At 47.6% G+C, this 12554-nt stretch overlaps 2 protein-coding genes across 2 annotated transcripts in view; one reads left to right on the forward strand and one right to left on the reverse strand.

Moving 5' to 3' along the window:
• The window catches only part of MMS19 (MMS19 homolog, cytosolic iron-sulfur assembly component), a 39642-nt gene extending 37618 nt beyond the window's left edge, over positions 1-2024 (forward strand). Inside the window, exons 25-31 of the mRNA XM_007939988.2 lie at positions 46-102; positions 252-438; positions 952-1034; positions 1167-1331; positions 1411-1470; positions 1817-1917; positions 1997-2024. Coding sequence (XP_007938179.2) covers positions 46-102; positions 252-438; positions 952-1034; positions 1167-1331; positions 1411-1470; positions 1817-1917; positions 1997-2024 — 681 coding nt within the window. The remainder of the gene's footprint in view (positions 1-45; positions 103-251; positions 439-951; positions 1035-1166; positions 1332-1410; positions 1471-1816; positions 1918-1996) is intronic.
• Positions 2025-3062: 1038 nt separating this feature from the next.
• Positions 3063-8375, reverse strand: ZDHHC16 (zinc finger DHHC-type palmitoyltransferase 16). Its single transcript, XM_007939992.1, has 10 exons — positions 8133-8375; positions 7773-7967; positions 7542-7630; positions 7125-7153; positions 6347-6480; positions 6162-6209; positions 5214-5299; positions 4274-4343; positions 4005-4075; positions 3063-3177 (listed from the first exon to the last, which is right to left on the reverse strand). The coding sequence occupies exons 1-10, from the start codon at positions 8373-8375 to the stop codon at positions 3063-3065; spliced, it is 1080 nt and encodes a 359-aa protein (XP_007938183.1).
• Between the last annotated feature and the right edge of the window lie 4179 nt (positions 8376-12554).

Genomic DNA, 12554 nt, shown 5'->3' on the forward strand with positions numbered 1-12554 from the left:
GTTTAAGTGTCATGCATTCTGCAACTACTCTCTTTCTGATTACAGGTGACGAAGGCCCTAGTGCTCAGATACCATCCTCTCAGCTCCTGCCTCACAGACCAAGTAAGTCCTTTCTGGAGACAGAAGAACATAGGATCTGACCAGGAACTTCCCTGTTGATCCTTGTCCTCCCAGATGGGATTTCCATTCTCCTCTTGGGGGCTCAAGATTCTTCTCCTCTGATGTACCTCACAGACTCTCTCTTCTTCTAGATCGTGGGTCTCCTGAGTGATCCAGAACTAGGCCCAGCAGCAGCTGACGGCTTCTCTCTGCTCATGTCAGACTGCTCTGATGTGTTGACTCGTGCTGGCCATGCTGAAGTGCGGATCATGTTCCGCCAGCGGTTTTTCACAGATAACATGCCTGCCTTGGTCCAGGGCTTCCATGCTGCTCCTCAAGGTCAGGAGAACCTGGAAGAAAGTCCTCAAACACATACTTTCTCTCCTTGGCTCAGGCCACATTCCCCAAAATGCCAGGGAGTTTAGGGCCTGGGTGTTTCTTCAGAGCTGTAGCGTAGTGTACGCTTTGTTGTTGTTGTTATGTGCCGTCGAGTTGGCCCCGACTCATAGCGACCCCTCCTTGGGTTTCCAAGGCAGTAGCACTACGGAAGTAGGATTGCCCAACCTTCCTTCCGAGGAGTGTCTGGTGGATTTGAACCGCCAGCCTTCTGGTTAGCAGTCAAGTGCTTTAGCCACTATGCTACCAGAGCTCCTAGTGTACACTTAGATGACTCAGTTTTCAGATTATTATCCTCCTTTTTCCCTATGATTGGCATACCTTGCTTATTCTGAGCTTGAGGGGTTTTTTTACTTCTTTGTTGACTGATGTTCCAGCTTCTTTGGAGATTAGAGTTGCATTTTCAAACTGTTATCTAAGTCCAGTTTCTCCCCTAAGCGCTTCGATTTTTTACAGATGTGAAGCCAAATTACCTGAAGGGTCTATCTCATGTACTTAACAGACTGCCCAAGTCTGTGCTCTTGCCAGAGCTGCCCACGGTAAGTGCTGCAGTCAGAGCCTGTCAGCAAGGAACAAAGCCATTGGTTTCCAGCTGAGGCTAGAAAGGGGAGGGGGATAGCCATGATCACCAGGTGACATGGTCATCCCTCACCTTTCCTGTTGCCCCTTAGCTGCTCTCCTTGCTGCTGGAGGCCCTGTCCTGCTGTGACTGTGTGGTACAGCTCTCCACCCTCAGCTGCCTTCAGCCTCTTCTTCTGGAAGCACCCCAAGTCATGAGTCTTCACGTTGACACTCTCGTCACCAAGTTTCTGAACCTCAGCTCTAGCCCTTCCATGGTATGTTAAGCCCCAGCAATTTTGCCCCCTGTGCCCACCCTTTTAGGACTCCCCTCACCTCCTCACGGTTGTATTCCAGGTGGTCCGGATAGCTGCACTGCAGTGTATGCAGGCACTCACTCGCCTGCCCACCCCTGTGGTGAGTACCTCAGCTGTCCCTCTGTGGCCTGGGAACTTCTTATAAGAACCAGAGAATGACCTTTTTGCCTTAGTCAAAAGGGATTGGCAGTCCTGCTGTGTGATGATGGTATGAACCACAAGGTGCAGATTAGCAGATTTTCTTCCTTGGGCCCAGATTGGACCCAGTATATCCCCACTAACCCTATAATGAAATGGCCATCCTGTCACACAGCATCCTCTGGAATCACTAAAGACAAATTGGACAAATCCTGCTTTCTTCTGAGGATTAATTGGACAGTCAGAGCAGCAGCACTTTGAGTTGCCTTGGTTGAACAAAGCTCAGATGATCTCTTCTGACTCCACAGCTGCTGCCGTACAAACCACAGGTGATCCGGGCCTTAGCAAAGCCCCTGGATGACAAGAAGAGACTGGTGCGCAAGGAAGCAGTGTCAGCCAGGGGAGAGTGGTGAGTTTCTAGTCCATGGGAGAGATAGGAGTTGAACAAGCTTCACAGCTAATGCTGCCAACATTCTTTTTGCCTGCAGGTTTCTACTGGGGAGTCCTGGCAGCTGAGCCCTTGGCCTTGGCCTTGACTATTCTGACAATCTAACCCAAAATTACTAACTACTGAGCCATCTTGCTTGAGGCAGGGACCATTGACCTGTGCCTGCCTCCCACTGACACACAAATGCTGAACCTCTGTTGCGTGGCTGTATAAGAAACAGGAATCCTGACATGTAACAGATTTGTGAAGTCACAGAGTGTGAGACTACTTGTACTGAAAGATCTTGGATGTGAACTCTTCCATTTATATGGCCGAAAAAGGAAGATTTGCTGCTGAGGAATGAATGTAGATGAATGTGGCCCTGAGGAGGGGGTGTGTGTGTGTACCTGCTAGAGAATAAAGATTTCTTTTGGTAAAGGGGCTGCCTGTCAGGGATTCTCCCTCTTCCCACCTGTGTCTCAGTAGCACGTAACCAGAGAAGTCACTGGCATGAGGTAGGGGACCAGTATCATAGGAGTTAAGACTTCTTCAGGGCACCTGGCCTCTACATGTAGGCTATGTGACAGAACACCTACTCACTGTCCCTTGACCCTGACTTTCCCCTCTTCCTGCCCTATAGTAAAGGCAAAGAATGAGAAGCCACAGATCTTTAAAAATCAAATACCTTTATTTTTGCTCCTTTCAGCAACATGTGAGAAGTGGCAGTGACCTTAGCAGTAGCCTGGCGTCTTCCCTGTTGAGAAGCCAGGATCTCAGCTTTACCACTCAGATATTTCTCAGACAGCAAGTGGAAGAGACGGTGGCCAACCCCAGTGCCATGTACTAAAGGAGGTTGTATCAGCACTGGGCAAGTTGGCTAGCTGCCTGACCCCCAGTCTGGGGCTGGAGCATATGTTTGCCTGAGTAAAAGGGCATCAGTCCCAGGATCTCCCCACATCATGCCTTGCTTCTGCAGTAGCCAGCAGGTTGGTCCTTGAGTTGTCCCTGCATGGTATCCTAAGGCAGGCCAACTGGCTCTTTGCTCTATTCCAAAAACTGCCTCTGAAGGTCCTTGAGACAATGTAGGAAGCAGAAAGAATGCTAATCACAGCTGACACAGTTCCAGTTCACACTGCCATCACAGAGGCTGAGTGAGCAGCCACCCAGGGAGGGGGGTCCCAACTCATTCCATTCCCATGGGGCAGGTGACTGGAAGGTAACAGCACCCGGGTAAGCCAGTGCCTACAAGAGAAGACAGAGATGTCTCTGAGTTCCAGGAGCTCTAGGTCTTCCTTCTGGATCCTCATTCCTCACTGAGATATATCAGGGTACCCTGAAGCTACATGGCACTAGTCACAAAGGTAACAAAAGTTCCAATCCCCTCAAATTTTTATCCAGTAAATGCACCTTTGGTGCTTCAAAGGCCTTCAGAAGTTTCAAACTAAACTTCTAAGGGGCCGCTGCCGGGAGGACCAATGGCAGGCAGGAGTGTAATGAGGATGGGCGAGGGTGGAGGGAAGGTACTTGAGGTCTCCTGATTGTTACTACCTCACTAGGCCCAGTTTGGAAAATTACCACCCTTATCCCCTGTGCTGAGGAAGCTAGCGTCATTTATTGCCTTATGACCTCTGTCACAGAGTCCTTCAGTCCCACAAATTACTGGCTTGAACTCTAGATCCTGTCACACAGCAGGTGATTGGTGGCCACTTTCCTTATCTGGAGGTCTCATCTTGAGAAGAGCTTTCTCAGGATTCTACTCTAGTCATCTTGAAGCCACATCTGCTATTTAAACCACGAGGTTTTGACTTAAGCCCCTTTGGGTCAAATAAGCAAGGCTCTCTATTCCTGGAGTCTGGAACTGCACTGTCCAGTATGGTAGCCACTCACCACATGTGGCTACTGAAATTAATTAAAATGAAGGAAGACTGAAAATTAAGTTTTATCAGTTATATTTCAAGTGCTCAGTAGCCACGTGTGACTAGTGGCTACTGTATCAGAGAACACAGGTCTAGAATATTTTCCCTATCGCAGTTGTACTGGACAACACTGATCTAGAGGTTTTACTTTACCTTCCTGTGTCCACGCCCAGGAATACCTTCCAATTGTCCAAACAGCCGTAGTTATAAGGATTCCTAAATACCTAGAGCCAAGAAGAACACATGTTTCTAGAAGCCCCTTCTACTTAATCCCCATCCAACTTTTGAGTGTGAGTTAGCTAAACTAAAACTCAGCAAGGCATGGTTCTGGCCTTTTAGGGTGCTTGCCCTAGTCAGCCAGGCCTGTTTACAGGGTGGCACATTTTGTTACCCACCCACTCCAAACCCTCAGTCCTACTCACTCTGCCCTTGGCCTGTAGCCGACGTCTCTCCTTCTTGTTGATGTGCCGTTCAATGCTAGTCTCACCTCGACTGATGAGAACAGCATGCCACACAGTTAGGGCACCCAGGGCAAGTGCCACAGAACTAAGAAAAGAGGGGCAAAGCTTGGTGGGTAGCTTAGAGGGAGGCCTGAAATTGATCTGAGCAGTATGATTACCTAGGGACCTCTCGATGGTTAAACACTGGACTAGCACGTGGAAGACAGGCCTGATGACCTACTTCTTACTTCTGAAAGGCCACTGTCTTGAAACCACAGTGGAGCAGTTCTACTCTGCACATGGCACTCGGCACCAGCTAACCAGCCAGGGACCTCTGCCTGTGTCTTTCTAGCCAGAAGCAACTGGGCTACCAGGCCTCCTAGTTCAGTTGCAATAGCCTATATCCTAGGTTAACTTTCACTTCATCGTTAACAAAAAAGCATCTACATGGGCTCAGAAGAAAGTATATGAAAAGGAAGGTGGAGAAATAAGTCTGTGTTAAGAAAATGTTGTAGGATTCCAGAAACACCCAAGCTTAGGAGACAGCATAGAGAAGTAAAAGCACGAGGGTTAGACTGATAGCACAGAACTGACATTGCCGCTCTACTGTTCCTGTTCCTGGCTATGTATCATTACAGAACTCACCTCTCAAGTCTCCTCATCTAGAATATGCAATTAATTACTTTACGGTTGTTGTGAAGATTAAATAAATTTAACTTACCTTGGCACATCACAAGCACTCAATGCTAGTGTCTTTAGTGTTCTCCAAAAAGCTGAATAAAGTTAAAGGCTGATTCTGCCAGCCTAAATTTGAACAGAATGGTGGCAGTTCACACAGGGATGGGTTCCTGCCTGTATTGGGCACCTAACAAGTTCTGAAATTGCCCCTCCTTCAAACTGTTATAAAATGAGACTCTCATACCTGCACAGGAACCAGAGGTAGACAAGACTCTTGTGAGTTATCCTTTCTCGAAAAGAGAAGGTAGGTGGTGGGGTCTGGTGATAAGTCTAGGAAAAAAAAAAAAAAAAAACCTGGCTCATTTGCTGTGGTGGTCTTCAGCAATTGTCCCCAATGTCCCCAGCACCTACAGGCAAGGAAGGGATCCAAACCCAGGCCAAGAAGATGGGATTCAAGCCACAGAGGGGTCAGGGCAGCAGCCAGATGGGTGGACTGAGCCCAGAGACATCACAGGGACAAACACTGGGCAGAGCAGGCCTGGACAAGATGGCAAAGCACAGAAGGAGCCAACCCTGGGCCTTTAAATCCGACTTCACAAATAGGGCTCTAGGGAAGGCCATTCTACTCCCCAGCTAGAACTCCTTCACAATGTAGCTGCATCCCCAAAAGGAGACCAGGCTCACACCCAGAATGGACTGACTGAAAGGGGAAAACATGAGCACCTACAGGGGCACCCAAGGTACAATCAAATGAGCCCAAGATCTGCTCAGAATAGAGTCCTAAGACATGAGGGGAAGGATGATCCTGATGTGGACGTAGACAGACCAGGAAGAAAGAATGACCCAACTGGCCCAGCAAGCTCTCTGACCCCTGTAGCACCATTACACAGACTCAAAGACTCCCTGCTGCTCAGGCCATTACCACAGCACCCCTTGCTCAGCCCAAAGACAAGGTAATAATGGGGTAGGAAACCCAACACTCATGCTAGGGACATTCCAGCTTGCCCCCAAGCTACCTGAGTCTACCCACTGAACACAGCCTCCTCACATACCCCCATCCAGTCTATTGTGGGGGGTGTCCCTCAGCAGCCTCCAGAACTAAACTAAACTGGCAGGCCCAGCCCCAGTTGCCTCAGCAACTCTGTACCCCCAGGCCTGAGCAGCAGGAGGCAGTGGGGTGGGGACGGCCCACCTGGTTGGCAACCGCCTGTAGTTTGTTCTTGTCGAGCTGTTTCATTTTCTAAGGGGATTGAAAACAGTGCTGGTTATACTCTCAGGCCTCTAGGATAGGGGTGCTACCAGCCCCACTCTTTAGGGATAGATTCCACACCCCAAAGCTGTTCTACTGAGTTGCTGTGACCCTAACCACGGGCTTACCTCAATGGCAGCGTAAGCCTCCCGGAAAAGATCCCAGCTTCCATAACTGCAGTAGACACAGCCCAGAGTCATGAAAAAGCAGAATGAGAAGAAGTACCGATGGTTGTAGTGACCCACACAATTGTTTAGCCAAGCTGGTGGGAAAAGGATTAAGGACAAGATCAAACACAAAACTTCAAAGGATGGCCAGGCATCTCTGGTTGATCCTTGATTCATGATGGCATCACCCAAGCCCAAGGATTCCAGTCACCAAGAACTATTTCCCAAAGGCGGGAAAACATGGAAACATTTCCAGAGGTTAAGGTGAAACTGTTCTCAGCTTTTCAGAGCCTTCACGAGGCCCACCAGGGAAGCAGGAGAACGAAAATGCTTTAGTGAATCTGTGCCAGTCCTTCAGCCTAGTTGGATCAACTGGGTATCTGTATGGGACCAAAGGGCCCAATAGTTTTATCTGGCACATCCAGGGGGCAACAAAAGAAAGCCAAACATCTCTCCTACCACATGAAGTGCACCCATCTGATAGCTGTCAACATGACAGTCGACAAGAGAAAGAGCTGTTAAAATAAATGTCTTGCTTCGAGATGTGTCCCACGGACACTGTCAGCCTTCTGCTCCCCCCAGGAGATGGTGAGCCCTCAGATCTCTTCCTCTGTGAACTTATCGTGAGCCCAATGCTTTCCAAGGTGATGTCTAGAAGCCTTGGGTTTATGGCCATTTAACCCTGGGCAGTGCTCTGGAGCCAAAAAGGCCTCAGGAAGCAGAGATAGGAAAAGGATACGGCAGTGATGATCCATCTTCAGCACACACCTGTGAGGGAGGGACACAGGCTCTGTTACATGGCCAAGGTTTTTGAGATGTCACTGTCAATCCTTTGCTACAAGGACCAGCATCCTGCTAAAGTGGAAAGGGCAGACTGTGAAGACAGCCTGAATTGCTTCAAACCTAGCTCTACCATTACTGGCTATATGCTATCAGGCAGGGTAACTCATATCTCTGAATCTCTTTCTATAAGTGGCAATAATGCCTGCCTAAAAGGACCATTCTGAGGACTAGGTGTCAAGCAATACAGAAAGTACAGTGGTACATGGTGGGTTCATTGTAAAAGTCTTAATCAAATTGCAGGTCTAGGTTTTGCCCTGAGGCTACAGCCAAAGGGCCACAAATGGGCGTCACAGAGGGCAAAGTCAGGACCCACCTGTTGCAGATACTGCAGTGGTGTGTCCGGGCTGGCTTGGGGTAAATGCACTTCTTACAGATGGAGACAGTTGCAATATCATTCCTGCCCTGTGCAAAGGGAGAAAAGCATGACAGCTACGGCAGCCCCAATCTTACACCTCAAAAGATAGCAGAGCACTCCCTTCCCCGTGCCCGGGACTGGCTTCCACAGCCCAGGACGCCCCTCCCCCATGTCCCTATGGGGACCCACCTGGGGTGGGTATCCAGGTGGAGTGGTGATGGCCTGGTAGTAATGGAAGACGATGAGGATCAGATTCCAGTGACTATAGAAGAAATGCCAGCAGAGTCGTGGCACTGAGTAGGTTTGGAGGATGAGGGGCAGGACACACAGGTAGGCGATGGCCACGATGGAGCCAGTCAGCACAATCACCAGCACCACGAACACCTGCCAATACCAGCGAGGTCAGAAAGGTGCGTCAGGTAGGCCCAGTGAGGGGTCCTTGCCAATACCCAAGCAGATGCAGGATTTTCCCTTGGGGGCTGGCCTCTAACAGCCATGTTCTCTCCTAGCCCTAAACATCCCTTCCCCTGCACCGTAGGCGTCACTCACCACCCCGAACCAGCGGATCACGTTGTCCACCAGCCAGTAGATAGGCTCAAAGGCAGCATCGACAGCCGTGTCACTGCCCCCAAAGGAGTTGTAGAGCAGCGAGCGCAGGCAGACCTTGCCATAGCGCCAGCGCTGTACCAGGCCCCGGAGCAGAGGTGGGCAGCGACGCCGAGAGCCCAGGAGCAGAAGCAGGCGCAGGCAGAGGCGGGCAGGGCCCAGCAGCAGGCTCCGCTGCCCCCGCATGGCTCCTAGGGGAACACAGCATCGTGAGGATCCAGCCTGGTTCCTGTCCTTCCCCACTCCCACCAGCAGGGAGGCCCAGAGCACCAACTTAGAGGACAAAGACTGAGGGTCAGATAGGCCAATGACCAGCTACGTGAAGTCGGTAGGTCACTTCACCTCTCTAGGGAATACACAATGCCAGTGTCCCAACCAAGTTATATGGGAGGACTTCAGGTTCTGAGCCTACAGAAATCCTATTCTCTTATACCAAGTGGGTGCCCAGCAAATCTGAGGTGATGAACATCTAGAGTACAGGCTGTCAGGGACTGATCTGTGTCCCCCAAAAAATATGTGCTGTAAACCCCAACCCTAGAACCGTAGTTATCATCCCATTTGGGAATGGGTTTTCTTTGTTATGACAGTATTAGTGTAGGATGTGTCTTAAATCAATCTCTCTTGAGATACAAAAGAGCAGATTCGGCATAGAGAAGCACAAGGAGAAAGGTGGAAGACGGATGCCACACCACATGAAGATCACCAAGGAACAAGGACCTTCCCCCAAAGCCAAGAGAGAAAGCCTTCCCCTTGAGCCAGTGCCCTGAATTTAGACGCCAGCCTACTAAACTGTGAGAAAATAAATTTCTATTTGTAAAAGCCACCCACTTGTGGAATTTTTGTTATAGCAGCACTAAATAACTAAAACAAGAGCCATGGTAAAGTAATGAAGTAGAAGCAGGAGGCTCCAAACTCAAGCATCCTTGGACTTAGCTATGTAGACAGACCACTGGGTGAAGTGTCTCCTGCCTGCCCTGGTCCATCAATCTACCTCCCAACAACTGTTCTTCCCAAGGAAAGCTGGCTATGTGGGGGAGTAAGTGAATGGCATGTGGATTTTGCACCTAGATTCTTGATGCTATATGAGTCTTGGCAAAAGATACTCCTCCCCACCTGCTCAGGGCTGACATTACAGGCCAGCAGACCCAACCCAGTAGCATGAGACTCCCTGTCTCCTCATCAGGCAGCTCAGCTGCCCCTTACATGACACAAGATGCCTTATGTCCAATTCCAGTCCCAGCCCCACCCCAAGGATACAGAAGCCAAGACAACTTCAGGTACCCAGAAGAGAATAACACCACAGGCAGGAGATACCAGCAGGAACTCTGGTAGCATAGTGCGTAAGGCATCTGACTGCTAACCAGAAGGCTGGCAGTTCAAACCCACCAGCCACTCCTCGGAAGAAAAAGTTGGGCAATCTACTTCCATAGTAATACCATCTCATTAAACCCAAGGAGGGGTTGCTATGAGTTGGGTTCGGCTCGAGGGCAGTGAGTTTTTGGTTTTAGGAGATACCAGCAGTGGGCCAGGGCCTCGTGGCTGTGCTTGGTCCCAAGCTTCCAGACAGCCTTCTGAGCTCTGTAACCCTTTCCACAGTACCTCCGCAAATGCCTCCACCTCTTCTATGTTGTGTCTCCCTCATCCACCAACAATGGAAGGAGGTTGGCTGCCCAGGCAATGCCCAGAACAACAGATCGAGATGCTCTAACAGATTCCCACGATGACTGTCTCATCGATTCTGCAAATTAGTAAAGTACTTTATCAGAGAAGAAATTATCTGATTTTCCTTAGGAGGGCCACGGAGGGCAGCTTTGTCTTCAGTAACTCCACTGACTTATTTAACAGGCAGCTCAAAGCCCAGCAGAAACTGGAGGAGGCTGCTCCACTCTAGGGAGGTTTCAATTCAGTAACTGGAGCAATGTAGTCTCCTTGCACTCTGGCTCATCCCCACAAAACGCCTTTTAAAGAAAACACTTAATTACCTCCTTCCACAAGCTCTGTATCTGCCTAAGGCAAAGAGAACCAAGCAGACATGGTTTTACAGACAAAGAGAAGAAAGACAGTTCCACAGGAGCACACTCTGCACCAGGGAAAGGAAGGAGCCACTCCTCCTATCACCTCCTAGGAAACTAAATGAAGGCACATGGTGAGGGGAGGAAAAGGAAAAATTCAAATTTCCCACCTTCTTTGAGTTGGACTCCTATTGTTTGGAATCATGATTTGTCTTGAAGCATGAATTTTCAAAATAATGGACAGCCACAATCAAATGAGAGTAGGACAAAACATTATACCACTGTTCATTCCCTTACTATGGTTAATGGACAGTTGGCTATTTCCCAAAATACTTCTTCATTTTGTTTTGATTTTTTTTCTGATTGATCCTTTTGCAAAGAAGTATTCAGGTATTTTTCTTCCATCTCATCATTAATTCTGTCTTCCATTGCATCAATTCTTCTCCTTTGCCCTTCCAATGTGTTATCTATTTCTGACAATTTAGTATTAATCTTTTGAATTTCTTTCTGTAGATTTAGAATCTTTTCTAATTTTTCGTTTTGTTCTTGTATTTTCTTCCCAAATTCTTGTAAGGTTTTTTCTGTGTTTTCTTTGGTCTGTCTTTCAATCCTTTGAAGATACCTAAAGATAATTCTTTTGAATTCCTTATCAGAGAGTTCCAATGCTGCTTCTTCCTCAGGGATGTATTCTGGGTCTGTATCCTGCTCCCTTGTTTCTACCACTTTATCCTGCTTCTTTGTGTGGGCTGTGATGGTCTGTTGCTTCCGAGGCATCATGACGTTGTTGTATTTAGATCTCTGTTAACTGTTTATGAAGAGAAGCCAAGGGTGGTTCAGGCTCTTCTTGGTGGTTTTTTATCGTTGGCCTGTTGCTTCTCTGCTTGTTCCCCAGCCACGGTGCACAGTCCGCGCAGTCCCTGGCTGGCAGGGTGATTTTTAGGTTAATTCTTAGGTCCTACCACCAGTCGCGTATCTCCGAGCCGCCTGTATTGTCAGGGTCACTCAGTTCGCTGTCAGACCGCAGCTCCGTAGGTCTCCTTTTTTTTGGTATTTTCACGCAAATTCTTCTGCTAGTTGGGGTTTAGTCCAAATCTGCATCCTTTCCTTCAAGGCTCAGGGGTCCAAGATTATCTTCTGTGTCTGTGTTAATTGGTTTCCCTTTTCTTTGTTGAAGAGGGTCTGTGCAATCCTTCTGCCTAGTCCGCCATCTTGCCCCGCCTCCCCAAAATACTTCTTATGGCAATAGTTTGCAAATCAGTTACATTCCTTATTTGTCAAAAATGCAAATTATATGCCACTGCACAGCCATTCTCCTGGTCAATAAAAATATCTTCTCTTTACCAAAAAAATGAAAAGGCAAGCTACTGACTGAGAGAATTATCTTTGGAAACCATATACCCAACAGATCTAATAACCAAAATATATATATACAAAGTTTTCACAACAGCAAAAAGACAAATAACCTAATCATAAAATAAGCAAAGGACTTCAGTAAGCATTCCACCAAAGAGAACATTCAAGTGGCTACCAAACATGTAAGTGTCATTCATCTTCAGAGAGATGCAAATCAAAACCACAGGAGGATACCAATCTACTCCCACTAGGATGACTAAGATTTAAAAAAATAATACCAAATATTGTCAAGGATGTGGGGAAATGGGGACCCTTATCCATTGCTGGCAGAATGCAAGATGGTACAGCTGCTGTGTAAAACAGCGTGATGGCTCCTCAAAAAACTAAAATTAGAACTACCATATGACCCAGCAGTTCCACTCCTAGGTATGTATCTAAAAGACTTGAAAACAGACTCAAAAAGAGAGTTGTGTACCAATGGTCACTGCACCACTATTCACAATAGCCAAAAGGTGGAAACCACTTAAATTTCCATCAACAGATGAATGGATAAACCAAATGTGGTACATACATACAATGGGATTTAGGAGAAATGAAATCTTGATACATGCTATAGTATGGACAGAGCTTGAAGACATTAGACTGAGTGAAATAATTCAAAAGTTTATCACAAAAGGACAAACATCGTATGACCTCATTTATTTAAAAAAAAGATAAGAAAAAGCAAACATATATAGACCAATATACATATACAGGTGGTTATGGGGGGAAGTGGAAAAGTTAGTGGTGATGGAAAAATTGCATTAAGGGTTGGGTTGTGCAGCTGACCATCATAATTGCTGTGAAAAGGTTGTACACCTGTAAAAACCTGAATTGGCAAAACTTGTGTGATAGATATATTTACAACAACAACAAAAAAAAAGAGCAGCTGCTGAAGCTACTTATGTATGACCAAACACCTCATGGGATTTGTTTCCTTGGTTTGGAGGTTTAGGGTCAT

The sequence above is a fragment of the Orycteropus afer genome, unplaced genomic scaffold (assembly GCF_000298275.1).
Source record: "Orycteropus afer afer isolate SDZICR_OR568_19922 unplaced genomic scaffold, OryAfe1.0 scaffold00064, whole genome shotgun sequence".
NCBI classification, from domain to species: domain Eukaryota; kingdom Metazoa; phylum Chordata; class Mammalia; order Tubulidentata; family Orycteropodidae; genus Orycteropus; species Orycteropus afer.